Below are 18,824 nucleotides of genomic sequence, written 5' to 3'. Positions count from 1 at the left end.
TGAGATGCATGTTTAAAATCTACTCTGTGCTTGCTTCTGGTTTGTTTGTTTTTTTTAATTTTTTTTAATGTTTATTTTTGAGAGGGAGGGACAGAGAGAATGGGAGACACAGAATGTGAAGCAGGCTCCAGGCTCTGATCTGTCAGCACAGAGCCTGACGTGGGGCTCAAACTCACTAACCATGAGATCATGACCTGAACTGAAATCAAGACGCTTAACGGACTGAGCCACCCAGGCACCCCACCTCTGTTCTTTTTTTAATAGCCTATTTATGTCATTCAGCAAATATTCACTGAGTACCTAGTATGTGCTGATTACTATTTTGGGCACTAGGGATACAATAGGGTAGAAAATAGATGCAGTCTCTATTCCCATGGAGTAATGTAGTCTACCTAGAGACATTCTAATCAAGTATCTGTAGGAGTAATGCTTATTAGAAAGAAGGAAGTGGAGATATACAGGCTACCGTGAGATTATAATGGCAACACAGCTTTCCATAGTTCAAGGGATTTAGGGAGTTTAGAAATGAATGCTTCAGATTAGACCTAGAAAGTGAGTATGTTAGTTTAGAGTAGAACCATATTTGATGTTATATGATTTGTTAAATGATTTTTCATGTTTATCAGTGTATTTTCATATTTCAACTGTTAAGAGTAATAGAAAGTAAATATGGTTTTTTACATTTATCTTTATACAGGCAACAAGAATGGGTGAATCAGCAAAGGGAAGATATTGAAAGGCAAAGGAAACTTCTAGCCAAGCGCAAACCTCCCACGGCTAATAATTCTCAGGCACCCTCTACCAATTCTGAACCAAAACAAAGGAAAAACAAAGCAGTCAATGGAGCAGAGAATGATCCCTTTGTTAGACCAAATTTACCACAACTGTAAGCCTCCATTTTAATTTTTCTTTTTTTTAAATTGTTGCCATTGAGCATGAATGTTCTTGAGAGATGAAATTTGTACTTAAAATAATACTTAAATACTAAAAATAGTTATGGCCAGGGATAAAGGCAGTGTTAAAATTTACCACTAAATTAATAATCTCCAAATACCTGAATTCTGCCTTTTTAAGTGGAGATTTATTAATCCTCTTTTAAAATAGAGATTTAGGTACCTAAGAGGAAACTGGAATCCACTCTTTCTATCATGTCTGAATGATAGAGTCACTTACCAGTTTTATTATTTCAATTCAGTGTTTCCATTAATTGTCTTTTTTCTGAGAGAACGTTAAGTAATATAACTGACATATATTTTCTTAACCTATGAAAGCAATATGTTGGTAAATCATAAGTATTGTTTATTCCCTTTCTGTTTTTACTTATTTTCTAAATTTTCTGCATTTATGATGATGTTCAAGGAACAAAGATATTTTTACATAATTAAATACTTATCATAGAAAATTGGGAAAATATGAAAGAACATAATAAAACAATATTGACCATAATCACATCCCACAGAGAAGACCGTTGTTAAAATTTTGATTTACAGATATATCCATACTTGTATAATTTTTCTGTTCTGCAGGAACTTAAGTTTATGTGAGTAGAAAATGCACCCCCATCCATCCCTGTTTGATATTTTTATGTGGATGTATTCTTTTTCTCCTTTGTTGGAAGATCATGTTTCATCTGTGCTCTGATTCCCATCCCCAGCTACATGTGGTACCTCTTCTATGTTATATTCCTTTATCTCACATTGTTCACTTCTTGTACTCTACTGATTCCTTCCTTTTAGAAAACAAAATGAAACCAAAAAAACTCTGCTTCTGTTATATATTCCTCTACCCTAGTTCCCATATTCTATCATCTTTATAACCGGGTTTCCCAAAAGACTTACTTTTGCCAGTCTCTTCTGCCTCACCTTATTTTCTCCTTTCTTAAGTGAAATTGCCTTTTAAACATTAACTGTCTTTTTGATGCTCAGTGTTAATGGACATTTGAGTCTTTTAAGTTGGCAACATTGAATATTGTTGACTTATTTTTTCCCAAGACTCTTTCTTGTCTTGGTTTTTGAAATACCTTGTTATCCTAATTTTCATTTTAATTCTTCTGGCTCATCTTCTCAGTCTCTTCTGTAGACATCATTTACTGTATCAGTTTGTAAAATGTAGGTGTTTTTTAAGGATCTGTCTTGGCCATCTTAACTTCCTACTCTACGTATTCTTGAAAACTAGCTACTCTCAGAATTTTAGTTACCACATATATGCTGCTGACATCCAAGTTTTGGCCCCTAGCCCCACTTTTCTCTCTCGAGTATTAAATATTTATATCTCAGTTTTGAATGTCATATCCTTGCATAGTTGATATTGATACTTAAGTGCTTCACAGGAACCTCTAATGCAGCCTTTTCAAAACTGTATCTACTAAAAACACAAAACATTTACTGTTATCATTCTCTTTTTTTTTTTTTTTTTTTATNACACACACACACACACACACACACATCCATACCCCTTGCCTTTTCCTGTGTTCTGTTAGTAAATTGTACTACCATTCTGTTTCACATGCCAGATGTTGATTATCATCCTTAATACTTTAGATCAAGATTCCATTTTTTAAATTATTTTTTATTAATAAATAGGTGATAATAATCTTTTCAAAATCCATCTCAAAATCTACCTCCATCTTCAAGCCTTTCCTGATTGGGGGGTAGCAGAGGGGCTTTTGGAAATTGGAGTTAAAACATTCAGCTATTGATAACTTTTTAAATTTCGCAAATGGTTTACTTTTTGTAAAGCAATAAATTTATTGCTTGATAAAAGGTAGTGGGTAGGTAAGTGGTTACATAGAATACAGTATGTGTTGTAGACACTAGTCCTTCCGGATCTCAGTTATATCCACCTATGCAAGTTACCACTGGCACCATCATTCTGACTCAAGTTAGTCATCTCTTACTTGGGTTATTTTTTACCCCTACTTCTCCTCTCAGCATTGGCTCAGCAATCCAATTCATTTTCAGTTTGCAGTCAGAGTCATTTTTGCAAAATTCGGTCCTTTTGTTCTCTTCCTTATCACTCCAACATAGCTTTCTGTTACTCGAATGATAAAATCCAAAAGTCCTAAGATGACTTTTTTTTTTTAAGTTTATTTATTTTGAGAAAGAGAGAGCGTGAACAGGGGAGAGTTAGAGAATGAGAACCCCAGGCAGGCTCCAGGCTGTCAGCACAAACTGTGAAATCATGACCTGAGCCGAAATCAAGAGTTGGATGCTTAACCAATCGAGCCACCCAGGCGCACCCTAAGATGACTTCTTCAGAGCACTTTTGATCTGGCCTCCTCTTTTGTCATTAGCCATTGCCTACCCTTCACTGCCAATTTTCAGACTCCAAACCATTGTTTTAATTTCTGTTCATTGTTTAAATCCCATACTAGGTATTTCCTCCTAAAAGCTTTTCCTTGATCCCTGAAGAATAGGAGTTTAATGATCACTGTAAGGTAAACTGATAGTGCCCTCTGTCTCATCAGTCACAGCATCACCAATCACTCAGTCAATGAAACTAGAAATATTGTAAATGTTTCCCTTTGCCTCGTTCTCTGTGTCTATTTCTATAGAATTTTGTATTTGTCTGTCATTGCCGCTGTCTTAGTATTGAACCTCATCGCTTTTTTTTTTTAACCTAGATTACTGTTAAAATTGATTCTCTTCATGTCAGTTTAACCTCCTTCACTGGCCTTCAGAATAAAAGTCACCCTCATGAAGGACTGTTTGTAGGCCTTCTTATTTTTCTCATTTTTCTCTTTCACTTCACTCCCAGTATCTGCCTTCTGTATCTTATTAAGTCTTTTAGTTCTCTCAGTGGGTTGAGCTTTCTTGTTTCTGTGCCTTCCTACATCTTGTTCCTTACTTTTCTTCACCTGTCTCATTTTCTATCCATCCTTTAAGGTTTGGTTCATGTACCATTTTCAATAGGAAGCCCTCTCTAACTTTTTTTCTTCCCATTTTCTCTCCCCATTTCCCTTCAGGTTAGGTGCCAATAGCCTTTTATATGTGCCTGTGTATATACTGTAGCATTTATCTCACCTTTTTAACTCTGTATTCCCAATATGTAGCACAGTTTCCTGGCATATAGAAAGTGGTCAGTAAATGCTAAATTCCAGTACATAAGCATTTGGTTGAATTTCATTTTCTCCTTCTCAGTAGACCATTTTTCTGGTTTGTTACAGGTGTTTTGCTTACTACTTGTCCTCCAAGGTGCTGATAGCCCTAACTATAGTTTAATGATCATAGACTTGTCTCATTTCCACCACACTTTATTATATATGTTGACTAAGAACTAGCCCTGAAATTATACTGCTCTGTGTTCTTGGAATGGCAGATGAAGTGATACTACATAATAGTTTGATTGCATCTTTATACAAATGCAGATTTAAATAGGGAAAAGAAGCCGTAGAAGCACTTTGATTCATACATTATTATACTTTGATTTTAGTGGCTATACTCTGCAACTGCCTTTTTTTTTTTCTTTTTGAGAGAGCGTGTGCACGCACAGGGGAGGGGCAGAGAGAGAGCGGGAGAGAGAGAATCCCAAGCAGGCTCTGCACTGCCAGTGTGGAACCCAACTTGTGGCTCTGTCTCAACTGACTGAGTCATCCAGGTGCCCAAGTCTCTGCAACTGTCTTCTTTTTTTAAAAAATATTTTTATTTATTTCTAGGAGAGAGAGAGAGACAGCGTGAGCAGGGGAGGGTCAGAGAGAGGGAGACACAGACTCCGAAATAGGCTCCAGGCTCTGAGCTGGCAGTCAGCACAGAGCCCCACGCGGGGCTCAAACCCATGAACCGCGAGATCATGGCCTAAGCGAAAGTCGGACGCTCAACCGACTAAGCCACCCGGGTGCCCCCTCTGCAACTGTCTTCTAAAAATTCCTTTTAAGTCACTGTTTAGTGGTAACTAGAACATCTAGTGTATGTGCAAAACATCTGGTATAATTAGAGTAGAGATCTTGAATCTTTAATTATTTTTTTATCAAGAAGTTAACCTAGAAAAAGAAGTTATATACTATGTAGTGGTTAACCACTACATAGTATATAACTTGTATATACTATATACAAGTTATATACAGTATAAGCCCTGTTAGATGGACAGATGGGGTTATTTTTTGTAAGCTGTTTTACATCTTTGAACCTACGTTTGTTCACTTTTGAAAGTACCTGCATAATGTTGAAAGGATGATAAGAGGTAATACATGTAAATGTAAAGTACTTGCATGGCTCTTGGCTCTTCACAAATTTTTAACTACCAGCAAGATTCAGTCAGGTTTTTTAGGTGTAGTTTCTAATTTTAGTCACAAAGACTTTTATTATGTAGTTTACATAGATAGTATTATCTGTGGATGTCTAAATGACCCTTGGATTAATTCATGACCCTTATAATTAATTTTAATCAAGATTTTGACCTCATGTTAAATATACTTTAAATTATGTTCTGATTTTATTTATGCATTTCATGTTTCACAGAGGATGATTGCAAAGTAAACAGTAATATTTTACTTTATATGTTACATTAATGAAGTTTTAGAGGTTACTGTTTTTTTCTCATTAAAGCTTTAATTTTAACTGAAGATTATATTTTATATAGCATAAAGTTATTTAATGGATTACTTGTCTTTTATAAATAACAGACTTTTCTTAATAAAATTTATTTTAGAGCAGTTTTAATGTACAGAAAAATTGAGCAGACAGTACACAGGTCCCATATACTCCTTGGCCCCACACACACCCTCCCTCACTATCAGTGTCCTGCACCAGCATAGTACATTTCTTACAATTGATTAACCTGCATTGACACATTATTATCATCCAGAGTTTATAGTGTACATTAAAGTTCACCTTTGGTAGTTTACATTTTATGGGTTTTGACAAATATTTAATTGATTTTTTTAAAAATCATGTCTGAAAAATCTTTCATTGGAGCATTTAATCTATTTTCATTTCATGTGTTATTTATTAGGGCTTAAATCTGGTCTTTATTTGTACTGTTGATTTAGCCTGCCTCGTCCCTGACCCTTTTTTTTTTTTTCCTTTTATTAGATTGCTCAGTTTTTGTTTACTAGACAAGTCACCTGACGATAGAAAAACCATCTTGAATAGAGCAGAAGCTATATTTGAAGATTAGATAACTGAGAATATTTTAAAACAGATTAACAAAATCAATCTATAGATTTATAGAGGCCAAAGAAATCCAACTAAGATGTATAAAAAGAAATACTCACCTAGAAACGTAAAGATATTTCAGAAAAATCAAGGCAAAGGGGAAAAAATTCTTAAAAGTAGCCAAAGGATAATAAAAAGATATTGGGAATAAATAAAGTGGTTATTTCATAACTATAAATAAAAGTTCAAATATAGTAATTTGAATTACTGTTTTACAGGAAAATATAGTAATTCTAAATTTGCATGCATGGCCTCAAAATAAATAAAAAATTGACTACTTTTAAGAGATATAAACAGATCACAAATCATAATAGATTTCAGCATACAACATTTCATAGTAATTGAACATATAGAAAGAAAAAAAACACACAGTGTGGGTATAGAAAATTTCAATGAGATTGACAAATTTGACACTTATAGTATATCCCCTAACATCTACAGCATGGACTTTTATATAAATTTACCATATTAGGTCATAAAGTTAAGTCTCAGCAAATTTCAAAAGATTGAAAGAGTTTGTATAAGACTGGCATTGTTTCTTCCTTAAATGTTTGGTAGAACTCATGGGTGAAACATAAAGAATTAGAATTATAGACTATAACATCTGATCACAGTGGAATGAAACTGGAAATCAGTAACAAAAAAAGTAGTGAAAAAAATTTCAATGGAAATGAGAAAAATATTTTTGGATGACTAATAGTGAAAGTGCTGCATAGCAAAATTTGTGAGATAACTCTGACAAAGTATCTGGGGGATATTAATAGCTTCATGTACATAGATATGAAAAGAAGAAAAACTCAAACTTTATAAATTAAGCATCCATTTCAGTTAGTTAGAAGATGAGCAATAGAATTAACCAAAGAAAGAAGGGGGAAAAGATAAGAGCAGAAATTAACAATACAGGAAATATATACAATACAGAAAATCAACCAATCCCAAATGTGTTTTCCCCCCAGTAACTAAACTAATAAACTTGAAAAAAAGAGAAGACAACCATTATCAGGAATGAAAAAAGGAATATTACTATAGAGTCTACAGATATTTAAAAGAAAACAATACATATTATAAATGGCTTAAGAGGTGTCTGCATGGCTCATTANCATGTACATAGATATGAAAAGAAGAAAAACTCAAACTTTATAAATTAAGCATCCATTTTAGTTAGTTAGAAGATAGATTAATAGAATTAACCAAAGAAAGAAGGGGGAAAAGATAAGAGCAGAAATTAACAATACAGGAAATATATACAATACAGAAAATCAACCAATCCCAAATGTGTTTTCCCCCCAGTAACTAAACTAATAAACTTGAAAAAAAGAGAAGACAACCATTATCAGGAATGAAAAAAGGAATATTACTATAGAGTCTACAGATATTTAAAAGAAAACAATACATATTATAAATGGCTTAAGAGGTGTCTGCATGGCTCATTAGGTTAAGCATCTGACTCTTGATGTCAGCTCAGGTCATGATCTCATGGTTCCTCAGATAGGGACTCTGGCTCTGCCCTGACAGTGCAGAGCCTGCTTGGGATTCTCTCTCCCTCTTTCTCTGCCCCTCCCCCACACATGCTCACTTTCTCTCAAAATAAAAAAAAAATTAACAAATAAATGGCTTAAGTTTGAAGTTTTTTGTGAAATGGATTAATTTCTAGAAAAATCTAACTTAACAAAGTTGACACTGGAAGAAACAAAAGTCTAAATAGCTCCGTAACTATTCAAGAAATCGAATCTGTAATTGAAAACTCTTTGGACAAAGAAAACTCCAGGTACAGATGACTTCATTTATGAACTGTAACATCCATTTAAGAAAGAAATAGTGCCACTCTTTTCAAGACTTTTTTTTTAAAGAATAGTTAAGTCAAATACTTCCAAATTATTTTATGGGACCAGCATAATCTAGGTGTCAAAATTTAATAATGATGATACAAAGAAGGAAAATTATAGGCTACTATCACTTATAAAGCCAAATGTAAAAATGTTAAATAAAATACTAGCAACCCAACATATAATATGCACCAAGACCAATTTGGGTTTATTTTAGGTATGCAGGTTGGTTTAACATTTAAAAAAAAAAAAAAAATCAGTGTAATTTTCCATGTAAGGAGAAAGATCATATAATCTTAACAGATGCCAAAACAAAAAATTTCAGACAAAATTCAGCATTGATCTTTGATTAAAACTGTTAGTAATCAGTAGAAAAACTTCCTTAATCTACACTATAACATTCATTTTTCTTTTGACATGCATTATCTATATGCTGTGCTCTTGGGTCATGATGGCCATTTCCTTTTCCTGGTTTCCTTCTCCTCCTCCTCTTCTTTAATCAACCCAGATACTACCTTTTCTGTGTCTTTTCCTAGTTTCCTTCAGATAAAAATTTTTTTTCTTTTCTCTGTGTACTTATAGCTGTATTATCCAGGATAATCACATTATGTTAAGGTCAGCTTATTAGCAACCTTAATCCCATTTAATCTTTTGCCCTGTTAGGTAACATGTTCACAGATTCCAAAGATTAGGATGTATTTACTTTGGAAGCAATTATTCTGCCTGTCAGTCTGACCTCTGACCCAAGATTCATATTTTTCCCACGTGTAAAATACATTCATCCTATTCCAACATCCCCAAAAGAATCAACCCCATTACAGCATCAACTCAACATTCAAAATCTCATCTAAATTTCATCAGCTCAGATGTTCTGAATCTCATTATCTAAATCAGGTATGGGTGAAAATCTGTGTAATCCACTCCAAAACACAATTCCTCTTAATCTGTGAACCTCAAGAAGTGGTTATCTCTTCTCAAAATAACTCTCTATTTTAAGGTCAACTCATTCACTATCTTAATTCTCCTATGCTGTATAATTTAACATATTCACATTTCCCAGGGTTTAGAACATGTAGACATCTTTGGAGGGCCATTGTTCTGCATACCACATTAGCACTTGGTATAAGTTTTTGGTTCTCAATTCAGCTATTAATTGTATTGAGAACATTAAGGCTCTTTAGAGGCAGACTAGTTTCATCCTTCCCACACACCTCCATTCTTTTTCATGATGATCCTTTTTAAAAAATATTGAGGTGAAATTCGCATAACATACACTTAACCATTTAATGTACAATTCAGTGGCATTAAGTGTGTTTAGAATGCATGCAACCCTTTTAGTTTCAAAACTTTATTAACCCAGAACACCTCATACCCATTAATTACTTCCTCTTTGTTCCTCCTGTCATTTTCTGGTAACAGTCAGTTTTCTCTATGTATTTGCCTTTTCTGGATAGTTCACTGGCTTTCACTTAGTATAATATATTAAGGATATTTCCATGTTGTAGCATGTATTAGTACTTCATTCTTTTTTATGTCTAACTATATCCCATTGTATGTACATGCATGTACATGGGCACTTTGTTTATCCATTCATCTATTGATGAACATTTAGATTGTTTCCACCTTTTGGCTATTATGAGCAATGCTGATATAAACATTTATGTACAAGTTTCTGTGTAGACACATGTTTTCATTTCTTCTGAGTATATACATAGTAGAATTGCAATGTTTTATGGTAATTCTATGTTTAAATCTTGAAGAACTGCTAAACTTTTTCATATCTGCAATATTTTACATTCCTACCAGCAATGAACAAGAGTTCCTATCCTTTTTTTTTTTTTTTTTGGAGAGAGAGAGAAAGAGCAGAGGAGGTGCAGAGAGGGAGGGGTAGAATCCCAAACAGGCTCCACACTGTCAGTGAGTAGTCTGATGCCTAGGGCTCTATCTCACAAACCTAAGATCATGACCTAAGCCTAAATTAAGAATCAGAAGCTTACCCAACTGAGCCACCCAGGTGCCCCTATTTTCCAATTTTAAATTATAATCATCCTAGTAGCTATAAAATGTCTTCTCATTGTGGTTTTGACTTATATTCCTGAATGACTAATTGCATTCAATGTCTTTTAATGGCGTTGTTGGTCTTTGTATAGACATTCAGGTCTTTTGCCCAGTTTTTAATCCAGCTGCTTATCTTTTTGTTGTTGAGTTATATATTCTGAATACTACACCCTTATCAGATACATGATATGTAGATATTTTCTCCCATGCTGTAAATTGTCATACTTTCTTGATAATGTCCTTTGATTTTATGACATTAAGTTTATTGTCCTTTGATTTTATTTTTATGACATTAAGTTTATTGTTTTGTTTTTCGCTCATGATTTCGGTATCAAATCCATGGTCATGAAGATTTACCCCTGTGCTGTCTTCTAATAGTTTTCTAGTTTTAGTCCTTTTATTTAAATTACTGATTCCTTTTGGTTAATTTTTAATATAGAGTGAGGTAGGGGTCCAACTTCATTCTTCTGCATGTGGTTATCTAGTTGTCCCAGCACCATTTGTTGAAGAGACCATTCTTTCCCCCATTGAAAGGTCTTGGCACCCTTGTCAGAAATCAACTGGCCATGGATATTTGGGTTTATTTCTGTACTCCATTCTATTACTTTGGTCAGTGTGTCTGTCTTTATGGTAGTACCACACTGTTGTAATGACCATAACTTTGTAGTAGTAAGTTTTGAAATCGGTAGTGGGAGTTTTTTGTTGTTTGTTTTTCAATATTGTTTTTTCTATTTGAGGCCCCTTTGCAATTTTGTATGAATTTGAGAATTAGCTTTTCTATTTCAGCAAAATGAGCCATTTGTATTTTGATCAGGATTATACTGAGTGTATGGATCACTTTGGGGAGGACTACCTCTTAACAATATTAAGTCTACTTATCTGTGAACACAGAGGTCATTTCATTTAATTAGTTTTCATTAATTTCCTTAGCACTGTTTTATAGTTTTTAGTGTACAAATCACTTCCTGGATTAAATTTATTTCTAGGTATCTTATTCTTTTGGATTCTGTTAGAAATGGAATTGTATTCTTAATATCCTTTTTAGATTGTTTGTTGCTATTGTATAGAGACACAACTTATTTTTGTGGGTTGATCTTGTACCCTGCAACTTTGCTGAATTTATTAGATCTGGTGGGTTTTTTCTTGTTTATTCTTCAAGATTTTCTACATCTAGAGTTATGTTATCTGCAAATAAAGATAATTTCACTTCTTTTCTAATTCTCATGCATTATGTTATGTTTCTTTTTCTTAACTCCTCTGGTAGGACTTTCTAGTACAATATTGAATGCCAGTAGTGAAAGCATCATGGTCTTCTTCCTTATTTTAAGGGGAAATCGTTCACCACTGAGTATGATGTTAGTTGTGGGTTTTTAATAAACTCCCTGTATCATGTTGAGGAACTCCTGTTCCTAGATTTTTGGGGGCTTTTCAGACTAGTCTTAAGGTTCCTGGGTGGCTCAGTTGTTTAAAGCGTCCATCTCTTGATTTGGTTCAGGTCATGATCTCATGGTTCATGGGATTGAGCCTCACGTGGGCCTGGCTCCTACTCAGGATTCTTTGTCCCCCACTCTTTCTGCTCTTCCTCTGCGTTTGCACGTGTGTGCACATTCTCTCTCCCTAATAAATATACTTTAAAAAAAAAAAGGCAAGCTAGTCTCATATCCCACCTTTGTTCATTTAAAAAATCTAATCCTCAATGCATGGCTCATAGCCCATGTTACTAAATTATACAAATAATTGGGCTTGCTTTTTTTTTCCTTAAGTGCCTGTAACAGTCTTCTTTACCACAGCTTGCATTCCTTAACTTTGAGACTTAAGGTTAATTTCCTTCTTAAACAGAATGTCTTTGAAGAATTGATTATCAAATTTGTTTGAAATGAGTATTCCTTGTTTTCTGTTATCTGTACTAGTTCTGTTGCAGTCATCTCACATTTCTATCAAATTACTGTAGGGACACCTGGGTGGCTTAGTCGGTTAAGCGTCCGACTTTCACTTAGGTCATGATCTCGCAGTTCGTGGGTTCGAGCCCCGTGTCGGGCTCTGTGCTGACTGCCAGCTCAGAGCCTGGAGCCTATTTCGGAGTCTGTATCTCCCTCTCTCTCTGACCCTCCCCTGCTCACGCTGTTTCTCTCTCTCTCTCTCCTAGAAATAAAAATATTTAAAAAAAAAAAACTACTGTAAAACAGTTCCTTGAATTACAAATAAAATTCTCATCCATTTTGGGGCACGTGGGTGGCTCAGTCAGTTGAGTATCCGACTTTGGCTCAGGTCGTGATCTCACAATTCATGAGTTCAAGCCCTGCCTCAGCCTCACTGCTGTCATTACAGAGCCCACCTCACATCCCGTTCCCCTGCCTCTCTGCCTCAAAAAAACATTAAAACAATTCTCATCCATTTAGACTTATTATGGAAGATTATCATATGTTTGAGGTTTAAATTTCTTGGCTTTTAAAATAAAGTTTTATATAAACCTACTCTAGAAGCTTTAGCATGCCCCTAAATAAACACACATACATATATGTGAACATAATAAAATATTAATCATTCAGGCTATAATATCAGGTATGACTCATATAGGGAGGAATTGGACTTTATCTTCACATTATCTGTGAATAAAAGATTTGCTAAGTAACCTAACCAACAGACTTGCCTTATGTGACTTTTTTTAGGATCTATAAAAATAATTATGTAGCCATTAAAAATCAACATTATCCTAGCTTCCCTCTTTTCATTCCATATATTAAAATCTTGTTTATTTTAAAAGGATTGTCCTCAATTTTCTCTAAATTAATTTTACGTTTTTTTAAAAATTTCAAATACTTTACATTTTATCTAAAAACATTTTTCCTTAATGGAAATAGACAACAGAGATATCTAAAAAGTTCTAATATGTCAGGTATTTCCTGTTAGGGAAATTCAGAGAAGTGTAAGAAATGTCTTTTTTGCATTTTATTTGGTGAGACAAGATCCTGGGATAGAAATTCTCAAATGGAGATCTGTGAACCCCCAAATTTATGTATATGTGATATTTACTGGAGAGAGTGTTTATAAATTCCCTCATTTTTAGATATCCACAGTCATAAACTGGTAAGAATCACTGTCTAGAAAGTCAGTATCCTAATATTTAATGCTTTCTATAGAATTTGCTTATTAATGTGTCAAAATCAAGCAGAGAAAAATTGGTAAATATATATATATTACTGTTTTTTTGAAACTTAGTGGTAGTTAAAGTAGTATTCATCAAAATGCAGGAAGTAAGTAGCCAAATTTTGCTGCTGATGAAAGTTACCTTTAAGCTTTAGTGAGAATTGTATGTGTTTCACAGTAGGAGTAGACCTATGAAATAATGCTCTGAGGTCCAAGTTTTTTAAATCAGTTAAGAAATACTACTAAGTGGGGAGGAAGTATTTGTATGCATTTGCTTTAGCTGTGGGGATGTGGATGATTTGAACCACAACACAAAACATATTAACAACTAGAACTAAGTGCTGTTAAATAGCAAATATGCATTACATTATGCTATAAGATAAACCAGACAAAATTCAACAAACTAAATCATCATGGAGCTAAGTGATATTAATTTATTATTGACTCATAAGAATAGTAGCTATTGAAAACTACACCAACTAAAGACAACAAAATCTCCTTACCTCCAAATTACAGAAATTCCCAGCCATCTGTACATGTAAAGGCTTTGCAAGTTTGCATGAGAGCCAAACTTCTTAGTAGAATACAGTTTCAAAAATTATAGGAAATTCAAATTGTACCAAATTTTCACTGGCGGCGTATATGCCTATCCAGAAGCTATTTGCCAAAAGTTCTTACTGCTTTTCTTTATTGGATTAGTAGAGATTTTATCAATTTTTGTTTCCAAATCCTTTTCCTTTAACATCACCTTTCCCTCTTCTCCCTCTTTCAGTCCATCTGTATTCACACTGCAACACTTACTTCTCTAAATTTACTTTAAGCATCTGCTGCAGCTATCCGCTGTTGTTATATTTGGTATAACAAAATCCAGCAGTTGTGTTAACCTAAGACTGATTTAATTTTAAATGTTTATTTTTTCACTCTTAAGATATTTCTAGTGGAATACTAACTGAATTTCTTGGAGGGTTTTGTTTCCTTTAAATACCCTTGCTTTAGAATTAGTAAATTTAACTAACATCTAGCCAAAGGAGGGTAACATTTATATTAAGTGTTGCTGAGAGACCTGAATGAAAAACATAAATAAATCATACCTAGGTTGGAAGCTTCACCAAGTACCCCCAGAACATATAAGTAAACGAATAGGCCTAAGTATGATGGATAAAAGCAATTCTTTCCATGTTAGGGTATGAAATGGAAGTTTTTTTATTGTAGAGTGGTTTTTCTTCTTTTACTTTATCAGAAAACAGAGTTATTTTTCTTTAGGAAATGTTTTAATGTATGTCTTATTATGGCCTTATATATATTAAGCTGGTTATTTTTTAGTGTTAATACAGGAATGTTTGAAATTAATAATAAAATAACCACACAGTACTTTCAAGATTTAAAGTCTTATATCTGTTTATATTTTATTAAGAATCTGTGCTTTGACTATACTTTTAGCATTCCTTTTTCTCACTAACACATGGAAGCAAAAAATAGAAAAATGTCTTAGTTTTTTTTTTCCTTTTTTTTTTTTTAAACCAGTACCCAACTGGACAGACTGTGTAGTAATTTTCTAGTACTCTTCAAATAAAATGAAATTCATTCCTTGGTCTGAAAGTCCATTCGTAAGCTGGCCCCTGCTTATCTTTCCTACTTCTCACAGCCTCTTTGACTGTTTTGATCCTTACATTTTCTTCTTCTTACAGTACACCAGCCTGTGTCCATCTTAGCATCCTTGCACTTGCATTTGTCCTGTGTCTATGACATACTCCCCCAGGTTCTCTTGTAGTTGTCTTTTTGATTTTTAGATCAAGACCACCTCCCTAACACTCACTGCAAATAATGTAATATAGTTAGTCAGTCGTCATCGTACCACCCTTTTTGTTTTCTTCATAGTACTTACTGCTATTTGGGATTATTTTATTTCTTTTTTAAGTTATTTTCTGCCTCCTTATCCCCACTCGAGTGTAAGTTCAAACTAAATAAAAGGAGAAAATGTCTTTTTCATTGTATCCTTAGGATTTAAATTCTAGAACATCACTTGATACATAGCACTCACTAAATAGTTGCAGAATTTATCAATTTAGGTGCTCTATCTATAGTAATAGATGTATTGTGAAAAATATTTTAAAGGACTTCTGGCTTATTATATTCTAGGCTGAATGTTGTCAACAATGTAGTATTTTGAGAAATATTAATTTTATCTTTTGCTGGTTATTAATAAGAAATAATAAATATTCATCTTAATATCTAGAATTACAATTTCATTTTTGACAGGTTGACTTTGGCAGAATATCATGAACAGGAAGAAATTTTCAAACTTAGACTAGGACATCTCAAAAAGGTATGTGAAGCATATGCTGGAATTTTAGTTTGTTACCAGAGGTCATGGAGAATTGTTACTGTAAGTCTTTAATTGGAGAAGTCAACTTCAGAGAGAAAATATCCAAAACTCAGACAAAAAAAAAAAAAAAGAGCATTAAAAATGTACTTTTAAGTTGAATATATTAAAGTAACATTCCTTTTACCTTGTGGCAGCTTACAAAACATTGAAATGCTGAAATACCAAGTCCCTGTAGTAGAGAAGTGACTCCTGGCCAGACTTTCAGGGTCTTAAGATTACTCTATTTAGGTACTATTTTTGTAAAAATGCTTCATTTTTAAGATGAAATGTAAATTTCCATATTGTTTGTGTCCATTTATAATAAACTTAAATAATTATCAATTAAGAACAAACTTGGTTCTTTTGCTTAACTTTTAAGCTATCAAATGCTTGATTAAATGCTTCAATTAAAATATGTACACTGGCAAATTTAGAAGAGCCTTAATCATCAGTAATAATATAAAGTGATATACTTTATAAAAATGTTGCTATGTGTTATAGTAAATTTTTAAAATGAATAGCTTTGTACTGATTTGTAAACTATGAAATTGTAATCAATTCATTGTTTTTACAGTTTTTCAGTTCAAACAATTTCAAATAAATAGTAGATTTTCCCACTCAAAATGAAGTTACTGACAGATACAAAATTCTTTTTCTTTGACCCAGTTTTTTTATTCTGCTTTTTGCTTGTCACATTACTTACATATTTTTTTAATAGGCTGAATAATTGCTAAAAGTGAGTTAGTGAACTAATGGAAGATAGCTTCTGTGAAGTTGTCTTCCTGGCATAGGCTGAGGTAGGACAGAGAAACCTGTCCTGGTAGCAGCTGCTGTCGTATTGTATGCTGTTTTGTTTTTGGAATGCCATCAATGTGCTTTCAGACCCCTGCCATTTAATTACAGAGAATAGAAAAAAATATATAAATGTATCTACATATATGTGTAATTTGCATTAGTGTTTTTAACTATGCCATATCTGCCTATGCCCCTACTCAGAAAAGTTTCAACCCCAAATACTTTAACAATAAATTGTGAAATGATTTATTCTGGTCTTTTTTTTTTTTTTTTATGGTGTATTTTGTTCTGTTGTAATTATTGACTATTTTTCCTGTTCTTTGAGTTAAGTAGACAACTTCAGTCTATTCTAACAGATGGAGTTGAAATAAGACTGTTGGTGGATTTTGTAGTACAGAATTAGTATAAGTATTTGTGTGCCCACCTAAGCAGGTGTCTTAATGAATTCGTAGAGACGTATGCTTGATGTCCTCTATAAAGATTTATCAATTATTTTCAAACCAGCCTTTCATGATAGTGGCACACTTTAATTGGAGGGTTATTATTTTTACATATAATGGTTCATTTTAAATTACTCTTTCTACTAATGAGGTTGTACATGTGTATCTTATTTTATGAAAACCTGTTATATAAAATCTGAAATGACAAAGCGGTTATATTAGGAATTGGCTATTTATATTACAAAAATACTTTACTTTTTGAAAAGCTTCAGAGAAGGTTGGTTTTTGGGTTTGGTTGGTTGTGCTTGGTTGCCTTTAAAGCTTTCCTGGTACTCTGAAAATATTTGGCTTCTCTGAAACACTTCTGTTTTAAGTATTCTAAAGGGAGGTATACTTACTATCTAAGTAGTTGCAAGCTGTTGTAGAATACTGCACTTTGTCTTCTAACCTCCATATTAGCCACTTTCCCTCTGTTTGACTTCTCCATGTTTTGTACTCATTCTTTCTAATAATTGTCCCTTCCATAATCATTTTCCTACTTTATTTTTTCAGCTTTTATCAGATTTACTGAGCAGTTCTAGATTCCTAACTTTATCTTCTTAGCTACTTTACAACAGTACTTTTCTTTGACCAACATCATGGAATATTTTGGGAGAGTGGACAAACTACAAATGCTGAAATATGCTCTCATGTCTTGAATTCTCATATTTTCTTCTAAAAGGCTATTTTGGGTGAGAAGAATGAATGCATTCTTCTTGTTGTTGGTAGTACATACAGAAAACAAAGTTGAGTAAGTAGTGTCATCTTAGAGTAGAAGTAAACAGCAGTTGCCTGCTTACCACTTGGATATAAATTTTTGAGTTGCACAATTAAATAATAAGTATTAAGTCACATGTTTTAAAAATAAGTTATTTGGTACTCCAAAGCACAGTTGGAAAATAGGCCATTAAAATAGGTCATTCTTTTTCTAAAAAAGTAGATTGGACACTTTTAATACATAGAGAACAAGCTTCAGTTAAGAGAAAAGATGCTATGACCTCTATCTTAGCAGCTCCCTTTTCTCCTGGGTTTATTAAGCTGATATAACTGTACCAACCTTGTAACTATATAGTTTCTATCATAGGCTGGATCTGATCTTGTATATTTGAGGTCCTTGTAACCTGCACAGGAATTAACCTATAGTATGCCAGCTTACGGTTTAGATTTGGAGCCCTCTATACTCTTGCTTTCAGTCTGTCTTTAATAAAAACTCTTAAAGTTCAGTAGAATTATTAGATTACATTTGTGGGCACCGAAAAGAAAACTTATTTTCTTGAGGAAGCCCATGTTATTTGGACATATATGAGACTAGAAGACCTACTTATTTTTTCTTGAAACAAAAAATTTATGCTGTGCATTGTATTTTATAAAGATCATCATAATTGAATAGGTAAACTGAAATATGAAAAAGTATATTTACCATTGAATAAATCATAAAATTCACTTCACATTCTGTGCTGTTCTGCAGGGTTAGAAATATAATAAATCCAAAGCTGTTCAAGTGATAGAGTAAGAAATGAAAGTTAAGCAGAAGTCTCCAAAAGTAAGTCCATGGATAACAAACAGATATTAGGGGCTTATTAGTTTTTTCTTCTGAGGTTAGGAAAATTGCTGTGCAGCACACTTTTTTTTAATATATATCAAGAATTCTTCAATATTTTCAGTTATTCTCAGTTTATGAAATCATTGCTCACTCATTGACTAAGTGATTTATTTCCACACTCTTCTGCCTGACACAGGCATGATTCATATCCCCATTTCAGGAGAGTTAACATGATAACTACTCTTGAAGGACTTTGAAGTTTTAACCAGTCTAGAGTGAACATTAATGTTAACTTTTTGAATGCCAAGATCTTCTCTCTATGTTTTGTCAAAATTAATAAAGCTAGTAGCCGGCAAAGCCAAACAGGAACCTTTTTCCACTCCCATTTCAGTGGCAATACCTGTACACTTATTCCTACTATTTTTTTGTTGTAGTTAGGATAGCAAGTTGATTCTTTGT

The 18,824-nt window shown here is 33.4% G+C and overlaps 1 protein-coding gene across 1 annotated transcript in view; it reads left to right on the top strand.

The window, feature by feature from the left end:
• TLK1 (tousled like kinase 1) overlaps window positions 1–18,824 on the top strand; it is a 107,701-nt gene that overhangs the window by 61,255 nt on the left and 27,622 nt on the right. The window contains exons 11-12 of the mRNA XM_077751114.1: window positions 698–886; window positions 15,443–15,509. Coding sequence (XP_077607240.1) covers window positions 698–886; window positions 15,443–15,509 — 256 coding nt within the window. The remainder of the gene's footprint in view (window positions 1–697; window positions 887–15,442; window positions 15,510–18,824) is intronic.

The sequence above is a fragment of the Crocuta crocuta genome, unplaced genomic scaffold (genome assembly GCF_008692635.1).
Source record: "Crocuta crocuta isolate KB4526 unplaced genomic scaffold, BGI_CrCroc_1.0 scaffold219, whole genome shotgun sequence".
Taxonomy (NCBI): domain Eukaryota; kingdom Metazoa; phylum Chordata; class Mammalia; order Carnivora; family Hyaenidae; genus Crocuta; species Crocuta crocuta.
This window is presented reverse-complemented; position numbering and strand designations above follow the sequence as displayed.